We start from the raw sequence: 21099 nt of genomic DNA on the forward strand, positions 1-21099 counted from the left end.
GAAATCGCGAAGCGTCTGGTTGACGTAACTGGTGACCGAAGAGCTGGCGGCTTTCTCAACGTATAAGTATTGCAATTAGTGTTTGCAATCCGGATCCGAAAATGCCGCCAGCATCCTTGGCAAAATGCCTCAAGGGCCTATTTTATCCTTTCGTCCTGCATTAGCCATATAATGTATCACATTTTTATAAGAAAATTTCTACTATATGCTATTTTATGTTTTTTTTATATATCTCATATTAATTGAAATTGTTTTTTCTTATTTAATTCATGTAAGTATAAGATGTAATGTTTTGAGAAGATGTGTCCCGCCGAGTTTCTTGCCGGTCCCGTATTGGGATACCCTCCTCCAATTTAGGAGGGAATTAAATCTTCTCGGGTCAGAGGTGTAGGGTTTGAGCCGGCGTTATTTGACGTTCATAAGCGCATTGTAATGTGGCTACTTGGAAAATAAAAATCTTTTCTTAAACTTGCTATGAAATAATAACATGACTTACGACAAATTAGGTCCGGAAATACTACATATCAGGTGCGATGAGAGTAGAAAGATGATATGTAAAGGAATTTCATACTGCCTTACACACCTAGGACTGTAAAGCAACCTTCTTTTGTTTTTTAACGTCAAATTGTGACACAACGTCTTGGCCAGGGGTCGGACAAAAAGTGCGCATGACGTCAAACCACTTATAGGATGATTTCAAATAGTATTTTTGATTTTCGTAAACAATTATCACTTATCATTTATCAACCTCTTTATTAAACGATATCGCCACTTGAAATGAGTAAGTACGTTTTTGACTGACACATTGTCAATCAGATGAACAATAAATTGACTTCGTTATTGTTTAGCTATTGTATCCTCACGATTATATTTAGCTAAAATTTATATTTACTAATGTATAAGAAAACGCTCTAAAATGTCATCTTTACTCGAATATTGTGGCAATTTTCCGTTTTTGGAGGTACGTGACAAACACGAATACTGCTCTTGCTGTAATCAAGATATACCAACGAAGGTAAGCAATATTAAAAGACATTTGGAGACAACCAAACATGTCGGAAACGTAGAAAAAAAGGGCAAAGTGAATTTAATATGAACCTTACAAATTTTATGATAGCAGCAAACATACCCTGGGTGCAACTACAAAATGAAAACTTCCGTAATTTCATAAAAAAATGCATAAATGTATTATTAATTCCATGGATTTATTTACGATTATTTTGTAACTTCATTAATACTACTTTGTTACTACATGTCACACGGAAGTTTAAATACAAACTCAAACATCATCCTGTGTGCAAGATTACGTCATTTTTACGTCATCCGCACTTTTTGTCCGACCCCTGGTCTTGGCATTCAACCATCAACAAATATAGGTACGGTGCGGTGATCTGTTGTGCATATTCGTTGCTAAGCAACGGCGGTGGCCCATCGCGCCGGCGCGCGGCTTTACGCGCGTAAAGCACCGCTGGTAGAGTGGCGAGCCGAGTAGTTCGCCACAAAACAAATTGACTACAATTTTTTGTTTTAATTGCAAGTTTGAGAAAAGCACTATACAAATCTCGGCGAGAAACGGAGTTGCCGGCCGCGTATCTCTATCCGCATATCTACTTGGCCTGCAACCCTACGTTTCCCGACCTCTATAGTAATGTACTATTATCTAATTCAGTCCTGCTGGTGTAGTCTGCATCCGAACGGGAACTGTAAAGTTCTACGGCCGTTATTTCCCAGCACTAATATAATTAGCATAGATCGGCGCGGGTGAGCTGTTTTCAGTTTTTGTATAACATGGACATACCTTGTAATTTAATGGTAATTACCCCATGTGTAATTAATAATTATAATGTAATTAAATTATATTACGGAATGTGATTAATCTATTTTGCACAGCTTTCTGCTTAAGAAAGATAAAAGTTTCATCTAGTATTAAAGCATTTCCTTACATAATATAAATATATTGTATATCCATTTCACTCCACTCACATCAGTGGATGTAGAAAAATCTTTTTTTATATAAATAAACATCAAATAAAACACAAGGCGGAACAAACTTAAATTGAAAATATAGAAATATTTATAGTTAGCACAGAAAATTAAATTTACAATAAATAAAAAAGCTTAGCACTCGTTTTTTAATGAATTCTAATTTTAGTTTAATCATTTAAATCTTGTCTTTTCTTTTAATATACTCCATATCCATATTCATAATCATAATAATCATAATCGTTTATTGCACCATGGTAAAAAAGTAAGTTGTTACAAAATAATAGTATCTCATGGACCCTAATAGGGTATGGCAAACATTTGCTTAAATAAAGCATTAAAAAAAAACTACAAACTATCTTTACAATTTTAGGAGATCAAAACTATCTTACTTAATAAAACTATCAGTTAGAAAATCGGTTACTGAATAATATGCTATTTTAGCAAGGAACGATTTCAACTTCTTGGCATACGTAGTGACCCTTTTCTCTGCTTTTAAATAATTGGGGAGGTGATTATAATATTTTATTGCTGCATAATGAGGGCTTTTGCGGTATATTTCTAATTTTGGCGCGGGTAATTCGAGTTTATATTTTTGTCTTTTATTCTGTAGCTCTTTTAACAAATGTATGTTTTTTCTACAAGACACAGCAACATGACATTGATGACGTAAAAACAGCTCACCCCTGCCGATCTCTGATAATTAGGCGAGTGAAGCAGTCGAATAGAAAACGGTTCGTTTTATGTTCAAAGGACGAAAGGTTGAACAGAAGTGCAACAAGTAGCACTCTGGGGAATAACAGATACCCATACTCATAAAGCCAGATTCGAAAAATGAGATACGATGACGATAAGTTTAGATAAGTTCTCATTTAGATATCGTTTGTATGTCGTATAATTGACAGAAGCAGCTCGATTCGGGCAACCAATGTCACGTCGCGATTTCGGGGTTGTTTGCGCACCAGTTGAATGGCACAACGCGATTGGTCGCAACTAGTTGTATTGAAATGCACGATTGGCTGGCATTCCTGTGCTCACCAGTTTGCTGGCCCCATTCTTGGTGCCCGTAAGGCCCGTCTTTACGAAGTAATATATAAGTCAATGAACACAGGCCTCCTCATGCGCGAATGGAATTCGACTATAGTCCCCACGATGACCAATGCAGGTTGGGAACTTTACATAGGTTCACATACCTTTGGATTTCATCGCAGATGTATATTGGTTTCTTTACAAATATTTTCCTTCACCGAAAAGCTAGTGGTAAATATCATGTAAAAAAATAATAATTTGAATAGGAATATGTAGGTAATTATCATATTTAGAATATTATAGGCATAACGTTACAAACTATCATCAAAATATATGTAATTTTGCCACAGGATTCTAACACTTCAAACTATCAACCCAACCATTATTTATCACCACTTTATCTAATGACTTTAATGCCTAACTCAATTAAAAGTTAGGCCTAAGCACACAGAGTACTTACTATTTTTTGTTTATCAAGGTTAAGTAGGTCTACGGTGGAACATGCTTATGAGATACCTATTTACTCTAGCCTTGAAGATATCCATATTGTACTCATGCGATGCATCACAATACACTAGGAAGGGATGCTATCTTATAGCCAATCAGGGCATCACAAACGCCTGCCGAGTGATTGTCTGTTGTGTTTTATGTAAATCCACTTGCTTATCAAGCGCATCTGTGAACGACGCTAAGGAAAACCAGTACGAGCGCACTCCTTAATTATGCAATGGGTAGCACCTCCAGGTTAAAATTACAGTGCCTAAGTTAATACTCACCGAGCAGTTAAACTAACATCTTGGACGACGAGCCAGTCTTGATGTGCCATCTCGTCTCCTCCACATTATAAAAGACTTTTTAACGGACAGATGCTTTGGTTACAAAGTGGAGGGGTCCCTCTCGACCTTTCATCCCGTGAGGGCAGGCGTGCCGCAGGGCTCGGTGCTGTCACCCACACTCTTCTCCCTCTACGTAAATGACATCCCAAAAGTTGTGGGAGTCAAATACGCCTTATTCGCTGATGACTCGGCGTTCTACGCATCCTCTCGCTCCCCGGATGGGCTCACCTCACTTCTCCAGCGAGCGGCGGATTCTCTTGGGGAATGGTTCGACCGCTGGAGGATTGAGGTTAACCCAGACAAAAGTGTCGCAGTCCTCTTCACTAGGAAAGCGGGCTGTGATCTTCAGCACACCCAGAACACCTATACCAAAGTAAAACTTTTTAACAAGCCCATACAATGGAGCGATAGTGCAAAATACTTAGGCGTAACTTTAGACAGCCGCCTAAACTTCCATAGGCATATCAAAATAGTCAGGGACAGGGCAGCTTTCATTATGGGTCGGCTGCACCCTCTGTTAAACCACAAGAGCAGCATGTCAATCAGAGGGAAAATCACCTTGTACAAAACGTGCGTACGCCCCGTTCTCTCTTACGCCAGTGTGGTCTTCGCCCATGCCTCCAAACACAAGCTAAACACGTTCCAAACATTGCAAAACAGATTCCTAAGGAGAGCGCTCAATGCTCCATGGTTTGTACGGAACATTGACCTCCATAGGGACATGAATCTTCAATCTATCCAAAACTTTTTTCAAATGGCTTCCCGACGTTACTTTGACCGTGCCCCTCATCACTCCAACCCATTAATTAATGAAACAGTTGACTACATTCCCAGACAAGACCCTAAAAGAGGCAGACGAAGACCGAAACATATACTGACAGACCCAGACGATGACATCACGACTCGACAGAAAACTGATCCCCCACTCAAAGAGACTTTCCCACCTGACGCCCTTTTTAAAATAGAATTGACAAACTTGACAGACGCAGAAGTGACTACAGCTTTACAAAACCTACAAACATTTTCCCGTCATCTCAAAAATAAACCAAAGAGTGGGTGTACCCCTTCACTTACAGGTCTTTCAGGTGTCATCACCGCCGAAGAGATGGCTGCAGCGGCGGCCGCTCTGGCTAATATTTAGTAAAAATCTAAGAGCCGCTCATGACTTCACGCCATGCTGGTGGGAATCAGTCCTGATTCGCTCTCCTCCGTAGGACATACTGACAGACCATATAACATAATTACATACAAATCTAATTTATCAAGTTAAACAAACGTACTAGACAACACTCACCACACTACAATGTGAAAGACCTGAGTTCTCCTCAAGAACCAGGCCCCCCTTTCTTTCCCCCGGGATGTCCCTTCGGGACATCCCGGCGTCATTCAAGGGATATGATAGAGGAACTGGACCTCTAAACTCCCATAAAAACCCAAAAAAAAATAAAAAAAATAAAATAAAATTGGACGACGAGTTTAGTGCCCTCTCTAGTCTCGAGGTCATATTTTGCTCGTTCGCTCTATTGCAACAAAACTATCCTCTTATTTGTTAATAGTGGTAAGTGAGATATACAGAGAAAGGTATCTCGTGCTACTTGATAACGCTATGGGGCATGGCACACTGCGTCCGATTTGCATGCGTTGTCTCGCTTAAACTATGCCCCGCCTTCGAGCCTTGCGTACTTAAGGGTGACCAAGCACGCATTGAATATTCGGATTTCAAAAAGTGGCTACACATTGAAAGCTAAATAAAATTTTATTTTTATTTCACTAAGATTTTTTTAAGAACTTTTCACAACTTATATCGTATGGCTATCTGCTTAAAAAGAACCCTGTATAATATATAAAAACTTAAATACATAGAAATCACCCATGACTCAGGAACAAATATCCTTGCTCATCGCACAAATAAACGGGATTTGAACCCAGAACCATCGGTTAGCTACTAGGCCAGACCGGTCGTCAAATACGTTCGTTCTTATACGAATCCCTTAAGGAACCCAAATCAAAAACTATTTAAAAAAAAATTTTGGTTATCAAGTTGGTTGGATCAACGTTAAGTCTATACGTGAAAGTCTCTGACTGGGCCAGATCGCAGCACAATTAAAGCCCAAACTAATTCTGCCAACTGTCACGTGACCAAAAATAGAGTTCTGTGAAGTAATTACAAAGCCAAACAAAAGGCCGGGGGCTAGACGGTTAATTAGGGACGAGTTTAGCGGCTCGAGTGAAGCGAGGAAGCGTATTGAAACTGTTAAACTCGCTTTATACAACCTTTATTTAACTTACAGTATTTGTATGTTTGTATGTTTGGGTCAAATCTTGCAAGCTAAATTAGATCCATATTTAAATTGGATGACAATGCAAGGTCGAAGTCCGCTAGGATATAAAATGGCGTACCAATGAGCTGATCTGATTCCTGAGTGATTCTGTTTCTATGGACACATGAGGTGGCCATGGGAACTCTGTAACAAAACAACGCAACAAGTGTATTTTTCTTTGTTAGAATTATCTCGATGAGTATTAATAATTTTCTGTTGAAGCAAGTGCAGTCGTCAACCATAAAAGCTTGTAAAAAAATTTTTACTTTTCACAAAAACAAAAGGAATTGTGTACCGAAACGAATGGCAATAAGAAAAGTGAGGTAATTTATAAGGATGTTACATAGCCGTTTATGATGATTTATTAACCTTTAGGTACACACTTTCAAAACGTCCCTCTAATTTGTATACCGTAGTATATTTATCCTCAGGAAATATATTTGTTATTTTATTAACCAAAACACTCCTTTTGATACAAATATAATGAAAATGTGTATCAACAGAGTTTAACACATTGAGTGCCGGGAATTCGCTCGGCGAGTTCTCTATTCGCAGTCGCTCCTCTACAAAGCAGGAAAACGCTGGGATCGGCTACGAGCGTAGCGCTATGAAAACGTTGGCAGTGAATGTGTTAGTACTCAAAAAATTAAAAAACCTACATCCTGATTTGAGTTTTAAGATATGTCAATTATAATATTGGGTCCAGATACAATATGGATACGTTTTTGTTTGAAAGACGTCACTTTTCACACTGACATTTCCAATCTACATATATCATACCTATCGAATTTGTTCAGCCGTTTTTGTATGATTTTGTAAAAACAAATATTTCTTCACATTTCTTCAGGATTGAATCGCAATATTTGTAAGATTTTACACTTATATAGATAGATATAGGACATTATTACACAAATTGACTAAGCTCTACTGTAGCCCAATAAGGCTTTATTTAATATAAATATAAATAAATAATAAATAAATATTATAGGACATTATTACACAAATTGACTAAGTCCCACAGTAAGCTCAATAAGGGTTGTGTTGAGGGTACTTAGACAACGATATATATAATATATAGATATTTATAAATACTTAAATACATAGAAAACACCCATGACTCAGGAACAAATATCCATGCTCATCACACGAATAAATGCCCTTACCAGGATTTGAACCCGGGACCATCGGCTTCGTAGGCAGGGTCACTACCCACTAGGCCAGACCGGTCGTCAGAAATATTAATACTTAAATACATAAAAACACCCAAGACTTGACTTACGGCGTTTTGAACCAAGGACCATCGGCTTCATAGGCAGTATCACAACCGACTAGGCCAGGTAGATCGTCAGGATTGACGAGAAAACGCTGTCGCCTATACCTTGCCCTACTTACCCACATACCATGACCATATATGCTTGAACACTAAATTACAAACTTTAGGCTTGTAATGCGACACCGATTCTTACCCTTTGTAGAATAGGGACTCTGCAGCTCATGTCAAAGGGGAGGGAAGGGTTCGGCGAGTAAAAAACTTTGCTTCCGTCCTTCGTCAACATTGTAATTATTATGCCTAATTTCGATCTCAAAGTTCGCAATGTAACTTTCAGTGAAGTAAAACATCGTGAGGAAAATAATCCTAAATTTTCCCTGTAGAAAGTCAGATAGCAGTCGCTTTCGTAAGAACTAGTGCCAACACTAATTCTTGGGATTACTTACCAAGCAGACCCCATGTTGATATTTATTTATAACAATAACTTTAATTTCTCTGTTTTGCCCTATGGTTGTTTAAATAAATAATTGGCTTTTTATTTCGTAACCTCTTAAAGAGGTATAATTTATTTATTTTAAGGCGGCGTAGGTTCAGAAAACGGAATTTCTGAAAAATTGTACCCCTTCATTAGATCATAATAGGATTTTCTCTAGCGATTCATCGATTCGAATCCTGGTTTTTTTAACTTTCACTCGATAGAAAAACGCCCACTCACTTTTTGGACCCGAGTGTGGCCTTAAATCACGTCCACAAGAAAGATATGGACACTGTGAATGTCATCTCGCTTTGTAGGTATGGTAGTGCACAGCGGATCCCATTCCAGATCTAGAGCAAAGCCCAATTGTGGAAAACCTTACATAAAACCGGAGCTAAATAACACTAGACCCTACTCATAGTGTTGTGTTTCTGCCGGTGAGTAAGGTTGCCAGAGCTCAACGAGGCTGCGGGGTTTTAGGGTTGGCAACGCGCATGTAATACCTCTAGATTTGCAGACTTGGAAGCTTTTTTTTTCATGATACTGTGCTGTCTGTCGCTGGGACTGTTTTATCAAATAAACATGTTTGTTACGTATTATGAGCATATTTACGACATCTTCAAATATAGAGATAAATAGGCCTTATAATATCATAAAATATTTAACCATAAAATGTATTTGTTCGCAGAACCAATGGCGACCTGACACAGCCTCCCTTGTGCTGACCATGCGCTATGCGCTCGCTGAACGAGACAGCATGCGCGGCGCTGCTGGAAGACGTGCGCTGGGACGAGCCTGTCAGCCTCGTCTCTCTCGCCGTGCTCGCGCTCATCGACGTGCTGGTCATTGCAGGTGAGATTCATAAATCACCAGGCAGCTAATAAACTACTCAACCAGCTATCAAACTAACTAACTAACCACCCTACCGATCATAATCCCAACTAATCAAACTTCCAGCCAACCAACCATTCAGTAATCCAACTAAACATGAAACCAACCAGTCAACAAGTCAATTACCCGACCTCAAACAAATCAACCATTCAAATTAACATCCAACAACGTATCAAATTAATGCACGAGATAGCATGCGCAGCGTTGCTGGAAGACGTGAGCTGGGGCAAGCCTGCCAGCTTTGTCTCTCTCGCCGTGCTCGTGCTTATCCTCGTGTTCGTTATTGTTGGTGAGACTCACAACCAGGCTAATCAAACGGTAAAACTATCAGCTTACCAATCACCTAACAAAGCAGCCAACCAGAAAACAAAACAACCAACCTAGTAACGAAATACATATTTAATGATATAACCAAACAACCAACCATTCAAGCAAACGTCAAACCAACCAATCAACCAACTAATAAGCCAATTAACCTACCTCAAATAAATTAAGTAATCAAATTAGTATTCAAAATGTTCATCCAACAACTTACCAAATTAATCCACGATACAGCATGCGCGGCGCTGTTGGAAGACGTGAAGAATACAATTACAAATGTAAATTCAATTCAATGAAATATCAGATAGTTTTAAGATTGATAATTATCTTCTAGCCGCCCACACGTCAAGACAATAGGATAAGAGTTGGCTTAAACTTAGAAAACAATCGAAAAGTTTTCATAATAGAATATTATTCATATTTAAGAATAGAATAGAATAGAATAGAATTTGTTTTGTAGTTCGACTTCACTTTTTTTAGATGGGAACACTATCGGCCCGAGTCGAAGAATGATTAAGACACGTTTAAGATGCTAAGATCCTTAAAAAATCGATACCAGACACGACATGTCAAAAATGACGTTTATTTCGATTCCGCTGTGATCTCAAGAAGATCTATCTACGATATTAAATATCGTAATAAGTTATCAATTAGATATCGTTTGTATGTCGTATAATTGACTAAAGCAACTCGATTCGGATTAGAAAATTTCTAACGTCAAAGTGACATTGGTTGCCCGAATCGAGTTGCTTCAGTCAATTACACGACATAAAAACGATATCTAAATGAGAACTTATCTAAACCTCTCTCATTCTTCGAATCGGGCCGTATAATATGTAATAAAAACTTGAGTTGAAAATAGTTTTTTATCAACTTTTTACAATTGTCGTATAAAATCAGAAAAACTGGTTGTTTAAAAACGATACCAAATAAAAATAAACTTCTTAAGAAACCCTTATTAAAATAAAATGTATTTACTCTCAAAACATCACAAAAACCGTTAATGCACTAACAATGTTAGCTCAAGTACATTCTCAAAGAGATACTTATGCCTAAAGTTGTTTCGCTTAAAGTAATTGGACACTAGGGCTATTGCTATTGCTACTTCAAACCGAGTATTTGACTCCAGCCAGTATGACTATGAGGTGGCTGAAATCTAAATAACACACTTAACAGCTCAAAAGCTCTTAAAAGACAGAGCTAAAGAGGCTGACCAGAAGGGTGCGAAACTTTCCAATCCTTCCTTTTTGTTTACATGCCTTAGAGAGTCGCAAAGCGACATCTACTGTATAAACTTGGGACTCCGACGATATGAAAATAGAATCAGATTTCCATCAAATAATGCGCTAATAAATTACAAAAAATGAATATCGAATATAAACATGCGATACTGCAACGCAAAACGCATTTTTACTCATCTCAGATGGCCGTGACACAAAACTCGTGCAGAACTATGTGGTATATAGTAAAAGAAAGAGGGAAAAATGTACTGCTTCCTGTAGACTTCACAGAAGTCGTGGTAGATGCAAATGGCAAAAAATATAGCACAAAGAAGGAAGCGGTAGATGCTATGAATACTAGGTTCGTGAATGCCGCGATGGCGTGCGGAGCCCCCCGCGCTGACCTTGACCGAGTGCGCGATCAGCTGGACACGGCGGGTGCCCCTGCCGACCTTTAATTTTGAAAAGGCAGAAACGTCTGCGAACGATATAATTAAGCTTGAAATCAATTTAAAACTGGAAAAATTACTGCCTTGGGTGATACTTGAACTTACGACCTCTTGATCGATACTCCAGCACTCTGCCAACTGAGCCACCAAGACGTCATCCATAGCCAGCGAATCTTTCCACCATATGGGTCTAGGGACCCTAGCGACATCTACCTGAAGAGCGACATTATTAAATGAAAAGTTTAATAAAAAAATAAAGCAACTCGTTAATTTATTTTCCTTGTCCCATCACTACACAATTTTCTTTTGTAATATGTATTGTATTGTATTTTATAATTGCTCATTCACTTTTCGGGCTGTTCGATTATGGAACTCTCTTCCTGTAGAACTAAGACGCGCTCAATCCCTTGCTATTTTCTAATCACATCTTAAAGACTAGTAGGGAGCGTGCATGAACTGTAGGAGGCAGCACAGGAGCCGTCAGATTTTTGGCGCGAGGCGTAAATGTGGTGTTTTTTGTTCCGATGTAGCCCACAAGATGGCAGAACCTACTATGCACAAGAAAACACGTGACGTGTAAATGTACATGTTTATGGTTCCGATTCAAGCCACAAGATGGCAGACCCTCCAACGTGCACGGTCCCTATTATCTGTCTCTTCCCTAGTGTTTCTGTCCGCGTTACTGGTTATCACTTTTGGCAAGAATTATATAATATTGGATATATGTATATATGTAGGTATATAATTATGTAAGTAGTATGTATGTATATGTATTGTGTTCATTGATGTAAGTATGATTTCCTTACTGTTGTAGACTTAAATTTTAAAGGTATTGTCTCTACTGCTATTTAGTTTTAATTTAGTTTTTTGCACCTCCTAATTAGTTAAATTAAGTTTCATTTCTCCACTACCTCCTAAAGGTAGTCTGGAAGAGATCGCTCTGTAGCGATAAGGCCGCCTGTTGTTTTACTCTATCTTCATGTATTATATGTGTTTCCATGTACATTTGTTCTGAGGTTGTGCAATAAAGAGGATTTGTATTGTATTGTATTGTATTGGTTACCCTGCGTTAATAGCTTAGTAAGCTTTAGTAATACTCTAGATGTTTGACTTCAAAGCCTTAAAAGACTCGGTTTGTTTAAACATCTTATACATTATTCAGGAGCTATTGGTTAAGCTAAAAACATTTCTCGGAAAATAAGCAGTTTGGTCTCTAGGAAACAAAATAGTAGGTACTGTAAAATGATCCAATTATAATTAAATACTTCAACTTTGGTCCTTAAGTTTAATAGGTAATTGTGACTTTCCATCAGTAAAGGGTCCTTATGCTACATGTGTACAAGGAACCTTTTCTAATGGAAAGCCACAATTCACAAGCCAATTCGAACGTACACTGACATCAGAATGATATTTGAATCATCTTATTTAGTTATTTTACATCTCGCCTGTGCCAATACATGTACAGGACGAACTGGCTCGCAAGGAAATTGCCTCGCAGAGCAGCTCTGTCTGTATAGGCGTGTCTCGGCCGCATTGCCTCGGGCAAGGCACATCTCTACCGACTGAACTGCTTCGCGAGGCAATTTCCTCTCGAGGCGCCTCGTTCTGTGTGGACCCTTAAGGACAAATACTAGCGAAATGTACGATAGCTGAATGACATCAGTTAATGTGATTAGGATATCAGGGTGCCTAGCCAAGATGCTAATCGTTTACGCTCCATAGCGAACGAAACGCAACTGTCTCTCTCACACTAGGAAGAGTGACAGATAAAGATAGTTTATTATTCAAGTAGGCATATCACAATGCGCTTATGAACGTCAAATAAAGTTACACCCTACACCTCTGACCCGACAAGATTTAAATCTCCCTTTAATTGGATGAGGGTATCCCAATATGGACCCGTCGGAAAAAATAAAAAAATTAAACATGATTTAATTCATTCGATGATGTAACCAATCTTGTTTGATGTTGAATGCGCCTACACTTCTGACCCGAGAATATTTGAATCCATCCTAAATTGTAGAAAAGTATCCCAATATTGGACCAGCAAGAAACTCGGCGGGACACATCTTTTCAAAACATTACATGTTATAATTAACATGCATTTAATAAGAAAAAATACAATTTAGATTACTATAGAAATCATGCAATTACTTTTTTTATAGAAATTTGATTAAGAAATATATATATTATGTACATCAAATCATACAAATACGTAGGTCTTTCAGAAAATATATCGAATTCTTACAAAAGAAAAATAAAAATAAAATAAAGAAAGAAATGAAAATATACATTATATAAATCTGATTGCTATGAAATAGGTATTTCATGTAGGTACATAAAATATTTGATGTGCTTTCTTACCTGAGCTGTGTCACCTATAACTCTACACATAATACAATGATTTGAATACTTATTTTTACAATTTCTGGTTTGGATTGGACCATGCATGTTTGTCAGTCATGTAGTCCTCGACTCTGTAATAAGCCTTCAACATCAATGACATTTTTAAGTAATTCTAAAGAGCTGGCAAGGGTAATCTTAAAGCATCGTCAGGTAACTTGTTATAAAAATGAATGCTTTGCCCAACAAATGACTTTTGTGCTTTGCGGACACGAAACTTTCTGGTAGAGAGAGATTACTGTATCATTCGCTACGGAGCGAACGATTGGCATATTGACTAAGTACTCTGTGCACGTTCGAACTGGCCTATATGCCTTAGAATATCATGTTTAATCTCTCTGTGACTCGTATTGCCATGTCATTAAAGGTTAGATTTGAGAAATCTGCGCGTCATCGTGAATGACACGGACTATTAAGTACCTACTACGCGCGTTGTAGATACCTCTACGCTTCTACGCCGTAGCATTACAATAGGTTTAGGAGGCCAATTCGACGAAGTATGAGCGAAATTTGCGCGCGACTGATATCATTTAAACTTCACTTTAAAGTACCTAATAATGTCGATGTCTATTTCATCTCAATTTAACATCAAATTTGAGTTTAATTTGCTACTTATGTAGATAGAATTTGCGAGTGAATTACACTTGTATCTAAACTTTTTTGTTGAAAAGAGGCAAACAAGCAGACAAATCACCTAGTAAGTAAATACCGTCATCCATGGACACCTGCAAATTATAGCAAATAGGGGGTATTACTGCATTGTTCTGCCGCCAGATTGCAGCACTAGCACCTATCGTAAACCAAAGTGTAAATTCATACTGTGCCTTGAACTGTTTTTGACAGGTTTTCACAGATAATAAAATATGACATTGATGCATCAAGGCAGTGTGTTTACAAAGGACCTACAAGGAAACACTAAAAGCGGAATTTATTTATTTGCCTCTTTATCGCTCGAATATGCAAGAGTGATAGAGAGGTTAGATAACGAAATTTCGATTTTGTTTCTCAGTAGACCCTCCGATTGTGATGGATTGTAGTAGTGGCGCCCCCTACGCAGTTTCGTAATATTCCCTATTGTTAAATTTTAATGCCGCATCAAACTTATTTCCCTCAATAACACCAATGTAAATCACAGACAGTCAGCGCCACCTGGTATCGCCACTTGTCAGACTGGAAACTGGGAAACTTCTTATTTATTCAAAAGTTTTTCAATATTTCGACGACGCCTGCGGCCGACATCTGCGAGGAATGCTTTGGGAAAATATACTTAAGGTGCGTTTACACTCAATATTCGTTTTAAGATGTAGCAATCTATATGAACTCTATAAAGTTAGACTAAGTTAACTTGGCCGCGATTTAGATGCCAGCGATGGGATGGTGCAAGTGTTATTTTAAACGTCAAACTTCAATGTAATTATGACGTTAAATAACACATGCACAGTCTGGGCTATCAAGAATATAAAGAGTCATTTTATGCGGCGAACACACAACACGATAGTTTTTGTCGGTAAGAATAAAAAAAATATAAAAAGTTCTTTTATTTGTTTTACTAGGGGGGTTGTTGTTTAACCGCTCGTGTTAATATTGATACCCGAGCAAGCGAAAGATTCCAAAATTGACCCACGAAGGTAGCAAGTGTTTCGAGGATTGGAATCATGAGCGTTGCGAGGGTTTCAAGGCACGAGGGTTACACAAACTTTGCCTCCGAGTGAAACGCAAAGTTTTTCACCACACTAACGCGAGGAAAATACTAACTATGAAATACCCAAAAACCATATCAAATACAAATGAACGTACGTAATAAAAGCAATATCATTTCATTCAAAACCATCATTTAAAAGTCAATTCTACCAGCTAACATAAGGAAACAACTCTAAATTTGCATCTGATTACTTTTCCCCACATGTGGATAAAATGAAACTTTCTCATTAGTTTTTGAATAATCAAGAGGGCCTTTAGCAGTTGGTGTGGTGAAAATTAAATAAATAGTACAGGACATTATTACAGACATTCACCAAAAACCCCCAGGGAGCTTAATAAAGCTTGTGTTGTGGGTACTAAGACAACGATATATATAACATATAAATATTTATAAATACTTAAAAACATAGAAAACACTCATGACTCAGGAACAAATAACCGTGCTCATCACACGAATAAAATGCCCTTACCAGGATTTGAGCCCAGGACCATCAGGGTCACTACCCTGCCTATGAAGCCGAAGCCGATGGTCATCGGATTTATTTGTTTATGGTGAGTAGTGATCCACTAGGCCAGACTGGTCGTCAAAGAGACAAGAGGGAGGAAACATTAATTTCTTTATAAACACGGCAGGTACATTACCTAATTAGAAGTCGATGTCACTAATTGACTTGGACATTATTGGTACTTAGCGTAATAGCAAACTAATATTACTTTAGTAATTAGTAACTAATAACATATTATGTGCAAAGTTTCTTCTTAATCTGTCTTCCTAATGAAGAAGTGTACTGAATCTTTCTTGTAGGCAATTTTATATAGATTATTTTCGTGATAGAACATTTTTTGCTATGGCCCACCGTTTACGAGTTATTTAAGAAAAACTAAAAAGGGACCTTTAAATTTAACAATTTGCTTGTCTAATAACATTCTCGTGTGCTACATATTCTATTTTATGGATATTTTGTACGACAGACGATTGTAAGATCTAATGTTAAATTTTAACATTAATTAACACTAACTGTATTGACTAGCGGAATAAAATAGCAAGTGTTTATTTTTCGGAATTTTTAATCGGTACGATTCCCGGGCGAGACTATATAAAATAAATGAATGCAGTACTTTAAGTGAAATGAGCTAACTTAAGGTTTTAAGGCAATTTCCCTCCAAGGCCCATAATTTTTTTCCACACTGTATAACATTTAAAAACCCTAAAAACCTAACCATGAAATAATCACACAATATAAAAAATATAGCGTTAATAAGCTAGTTTTTTTTTTATACTAGGTCGGTGGCAAACAATCATACGGCCTGCCTGATGGTAAGCAGTTTCCGTAGCCTATGTACGCCTGCAACTCCAGAGGAGTTACATGCGCAATGCCGACCCTAAAGCCCCCCCTTCGTTGAGCTCTGGCAACCTTACTCACCGGCAGGAACACAACACTATGAGTAGGGTCTAGTGTTATTTGGCTGGTGTTTTCTGTAAGGTGGAGGTACTTCCCCAGTTGGACTCTGCTCTAGATCTGGAATGACATCCTCTGGCTGTGCCCTACCACACAAAGCGGGATGACATTCAAAATGCCCATTTAGTGAATTGATCCTGCTAATTTGTTGCTCTGAATAAATTTAACTTTAACTGTGAAACATTATAAGCCCTTTAGGCGCATCTACGTTGAACTGTCAGTTAAGCTTGACATCCCGACACGCGGCTCAGCGCGGAATCCACCCTCTTTCAACTAGGGATGCTGGAAAAACATTTTGATACCTACAATAGGGTTGATGGCACATGTTGAATTTTATAACACATACATATAAGATCAGCGGCCCGGTTCGCAGAATGAGATACGATAATGATAAGTTCCGGTTTAGATAAGTTCTCAGTAAGATATCGTTTGTATGTCGTTTAATTGATAGAAGCAGCTCGATTCGGGCAACCAATGTCACGTTGACGTTAGAAATATCGCATATAAGTAGATCTTATTGGGATCACAGCGGAATCGAAATAAACGTCAATGTTGACATGTCGGTTAGTTAGCGATCTTTTAATCATCATTTTAAGATCTTAAACGTGTATTAATCATTCTTCTAATCGGTCCGTAAGTCAGATATTTTTGCGGCCTTCGTTGTGTAGTAGGTATATTATTGCAGGTGACTGATGTACAGCGAGCTTTCTTTTTCCTAATTTCATTTAAAAACTGGGCATTTTTTGTACTATCTCATAAGTTAGGTCTAACATTTTTTTCGATCTTATGTCATTACAATTCAAAATTTTATTGTCATTGAAAATATTTCATTTTAATAGCGCTAAATAATTACTCATATTTTCTTCACCCACATCTACACTTATTTTTTCACCTCAGCAGCTCGAACATGCCTACTTTCCTCACTCCAGTGAGTGAGACAAGCGTTCATCATAATGATGATGCCTTTCATTCATGAATGTAAATAAATGTGGATAGCTTACTTGATGTTTAATTTTTTTTGCCTTTAATATGTTCTCACTACTGAGGTGCAAAGTTATTTTACAACTCGTGTTTTTCAATCAACACTCGCAAGAAATATCAACTTTCCTCTCTTGTTGCACAAATAACTAATTCCCTTTTCCCAGAAAGCGGATTGGTGACAATATTTCCCAATTCCCTGCATAATGAATTTATACGCGCTGAAAATTTTATAACAGTGTCTCGTCTCCGGGATAAATTATTTTCTTTCGCCGTTTTATTTTCTCCGATTCCACTTGACTTTTTGTTTGCGAAATTTTAAATTCTTTAAGATGGAGGTTTTCCTTAAAATGTGACGAGCGGCAGTTCTTTACGTATTTTTAAGAAAAATTTTTTTTTAGACTATCAAGACTGAAAAAAAGAACCTGTCAAGCACACATTAAAGTGATTTTCATTAAGATTAACTGATGTATGCAACAAATGTTTGAAAAACAGTAATGTTCACTGTTTTAACACTTCTAAGTATTGGAAAAACGATAAAAATAAACGAACAGTGACTACATTTTACCTACATACTCAAAGCAGAGCCCCTAGTGTAAATTTATTCGATAGCGAAACTTGACGTACGCGTTTGCGTTAAGTCTCATTTTGTATGGGATTTAGAAACAGCGCGCCAAGAGGGACGTTTTGGAAACTAAAATCTTAACGCAAACGCATACGTCACGTTTCGCTATCGAATAAATTTACACTAGGAGTACAGTTATTGTTTTGTTCGATAGGCTCATATGGAACTGTTTAAGCATTTTTTTACTTAGTGAAATGAGTAGATAGATTGTTGTTATATTTAATACTGCATTCAATATTTATAAGGCTTTTTGTCTTAATTATATTTTGTCCTCAGCTTTACAGTGGTAATGACAAGATTCTTTTTTTTTTACCGAAATGCACGTCTTGTACAGTCAGCATCAAAAGTCATTCTGAAACAGCTTAACGAAATGTGGTGGTTCTATATGTAGAACAATTAAGACGGTAAAAGACATACTTTTGAATGCAAATAAAATTTTAGAGATTCATCTATATTTGGAAAAGTTATCCGGAATATCAGATACTTTTGGCGCGTAGTTTCATCCGCTACTATTGATGCTGACTGTACTACCTACTTGCCCCGATAGTACAATTTTTTTTTAAATTTATTTAGGAAACAAACAGTCACATATTAATATATATAAGCTTAAGTGATAACAAACAGACCTTTAGTTCCATTGAAAATAAAAGAATATTTACAATTTAAAACAAAAGCAATGTATGGCTCCGCTATTTTGAAAAAATCCAATAACATAAACAAGAGAAATCTAGACATCATACCTGCACATAAGATTTCACAAGAATTTGTTGAGAATAACATTACGACCCGTAGAGGAGAACATCCGAAAGCATTTTTGCTCCAGCTGAAACGGGGATCAGTCTTCGCTAACGCTCGGTCAATAAATGCAAGAAATAAATAAAAAAATAAAAATTGTTTATTTCAGACATGTGTCCATATAAGTATTAGTAAATAATATCGCACAAAAATTACCAGAAAGAAAATGTCATAGTCCCTAACCTGTTGTTTGATAGCGGACAGATTTGTCTGTCCGTATTTGAGACATTGCTATGAAATGGGATTATTAATGAAATAAATAATTTAATTTGAACCAACCTTATAATATTTTTTTTATTGAAAAATAAAAAATAAAAACTACATTAAAATATACCTTAAACAAAACTACATAAAGCTAAAAGGAAAAAGATTAAAAACTAAAACTACAACTAAAGTTATAAATAAAAAATCGGCTCCAGCTCGGTGCCTAGAAGGCTGGCGGCATTGCCGCGCTGGACAGCAATGCCAATGCGTTGTGAGAGGTAAGAGCCAGCCCTCTTGTCACCCGTTGCCTCCACGAGGCGCATCGAAAGCTCTTTAAAAATGTTGTGAGCGCCAGGTCCCCACGACCTTATGATGTAATAATTTTTCATTTGCCATAATTTTCATAGGTATTCCATAAAATTTTAATATCAATACAAATCGTTTTCCTCATCGGGTAGTACATCCCTACACCTCTGCCAGAGAACATTTAAATCCCTTCTAAATTGCAGGAGGGTATCCCAAAATGGGACCGGCGAGAAACACGGCGGGACACATCTTTTAAAAACATTGCATATCTCTTATCTTATAATTAACATGATTTGACGACCCTGCCTACGAAGCTGATGGTCCCGGGTTCATATCCTGGTAAGGGCATTTATTCGTGTGATGAGCATGGATATTTGTTCCTGAGTCATGGGTGATTTCTATGTATTTAAGTATTTATAAATATGTATATATTATTGATAACGTTGTCTTAGTACCCTCAACACAAGCCTTATTGAGCTTACTGTGGGACTTAGTCAATTTAGTTAGTTATAATGCCTGTGTTAGTTAGTGATCCGTTTTAAAATAATTTTAAAACTTGTATTTGATTGTTCCAGGCAACTGTCTGGTGATCGCCGCTGTCCTGTGCTCGTCGAAACTGCGCAGTGTCACAAACTTGTTCATCGTGTCATTGGCAGTCGCCGATCTTCTGGTTGGAGTAGCTGTGTTGCCGTTTTCTGCCACTAGGGAAGTTTTCGAGGTGAGTCGATAGATGGCGCTATAAGAAAAAGTTTCTACAACACGCTTTAAATGTTTTCTCGTTTAAAGGAAAAAGAAACAAAAACATTGAAATTTTGAGTATAATACTGAGTGTCGTACAGGTACAGGTGTGAACAAGGTCATACGCTTAAAAAATGTACAAAAAAATACTTCGTTAAGTCATTATCACAACGAACTCACAATGGTCTTAAGTCCAATAGACCCTATTGGCACTTAAGTCCTTTACTCTGATTTCTACCATTTTGAACATTTTCCAAAAAACGAAACGACACAAACATTTTATCCAACTACCAAACCTGCTCACAAAATTTCACGAGAATTGGTTGAGAACATCCGGACATACGATAGTATTTTTGTCCAAACTTAAACAAAGACCTTTGCTAACGCTCGGTCGATAAATGCATGAAAGATAGCACATTGGCAACTTAAATAAAAAAAAAAACAAAAAGAGAATGTCATATTTCAGCAAAGACCATCCATGTTTTAGGGACGATTTGCTTGCTCAATGGGACACAAAAACATTGAGTCATCATTAGGTATTTTATGTTTGTTATTAGTCCATTTATTAATAATGTAAAACTTAATTAAATAACTTTGAAATCATAGTCTCTAGGAACAACTTTGAGACAGAATGTATGGCAAGAATATGTACTGTAAGTACGTGATATTTGAAATGTGCCCAGTTAGTGGGGGCATATGCTAACGCTTTCCATGGCTAAGGAAGTTTTCGAAGTAAGTTAATAGATGGCACTGTTATAGTAAGAGTTTCTACAACGTGCTAAGAAAGTATGCCATTTAAGTGAATGATACTAAGTCTTAGTGTACTAGTTCATCTTAAATTGAAACTTCCCTACATATACATACGAGTGTATTTTAATCCTTCATACTCCTCTTGGCTTAACCTCTTCATATTCAAATTTAAAAGTTGTATTTGTATGTACTATGTTACTGCAAAGTTTTCATGAAAATTGGTTAAAGATTACTTCATACTCAAAGATATCGTCTAACAATGTAACAAGTAACAACTATGAAACTTACTAACATGAAAATTGCGCTCCTAGTAACCTAAATGATTGATTCTAAGAGCGCTATCA

At 37.2% G+C, this 21099-nt stretch overlaps 1 protein-coding gene across 1 annotated transcript in view; it reads left to right on the forward strand.

Annotated features, from left to right (window-relative positions):
• Positions 1-21099, forward strand: part of LOC133529544 (octopamine receptor Oamb) — a 256980-nt gene that overhangs the window by 171415 nt on the left and 64466 nt on the right. The window contains exons 2-3 of the mRNA XM_061867287.1: positions 8603-8766; positions 19843-19985. Coding sequence (XP_061723271.1) covers positions 8649-8766; positions 19843-19985 — 261 coding nt within the window. The 5' untranslated portion in view covers positions 8603-8648. The remainder of the gene's footprint in view (positions 1-8602; positions 8767-19842; positions 19986-21099) is intronic.

This window comes from Cydia pomonella, chromosome 21 (assembly GCF_033807575.1).
Source record: "Cydia pomonella isolate Wapato2018A chromosome 21, ilCydPomo1, whole genome shotgun sequence".
In the NCBI taxonomy this organism is placed as follows: Eukaryota; Metazoa; Arthropoda; class Insecta; order Lepidoptera; family Tortricidae; genus Cydia; species Cydia pomonella.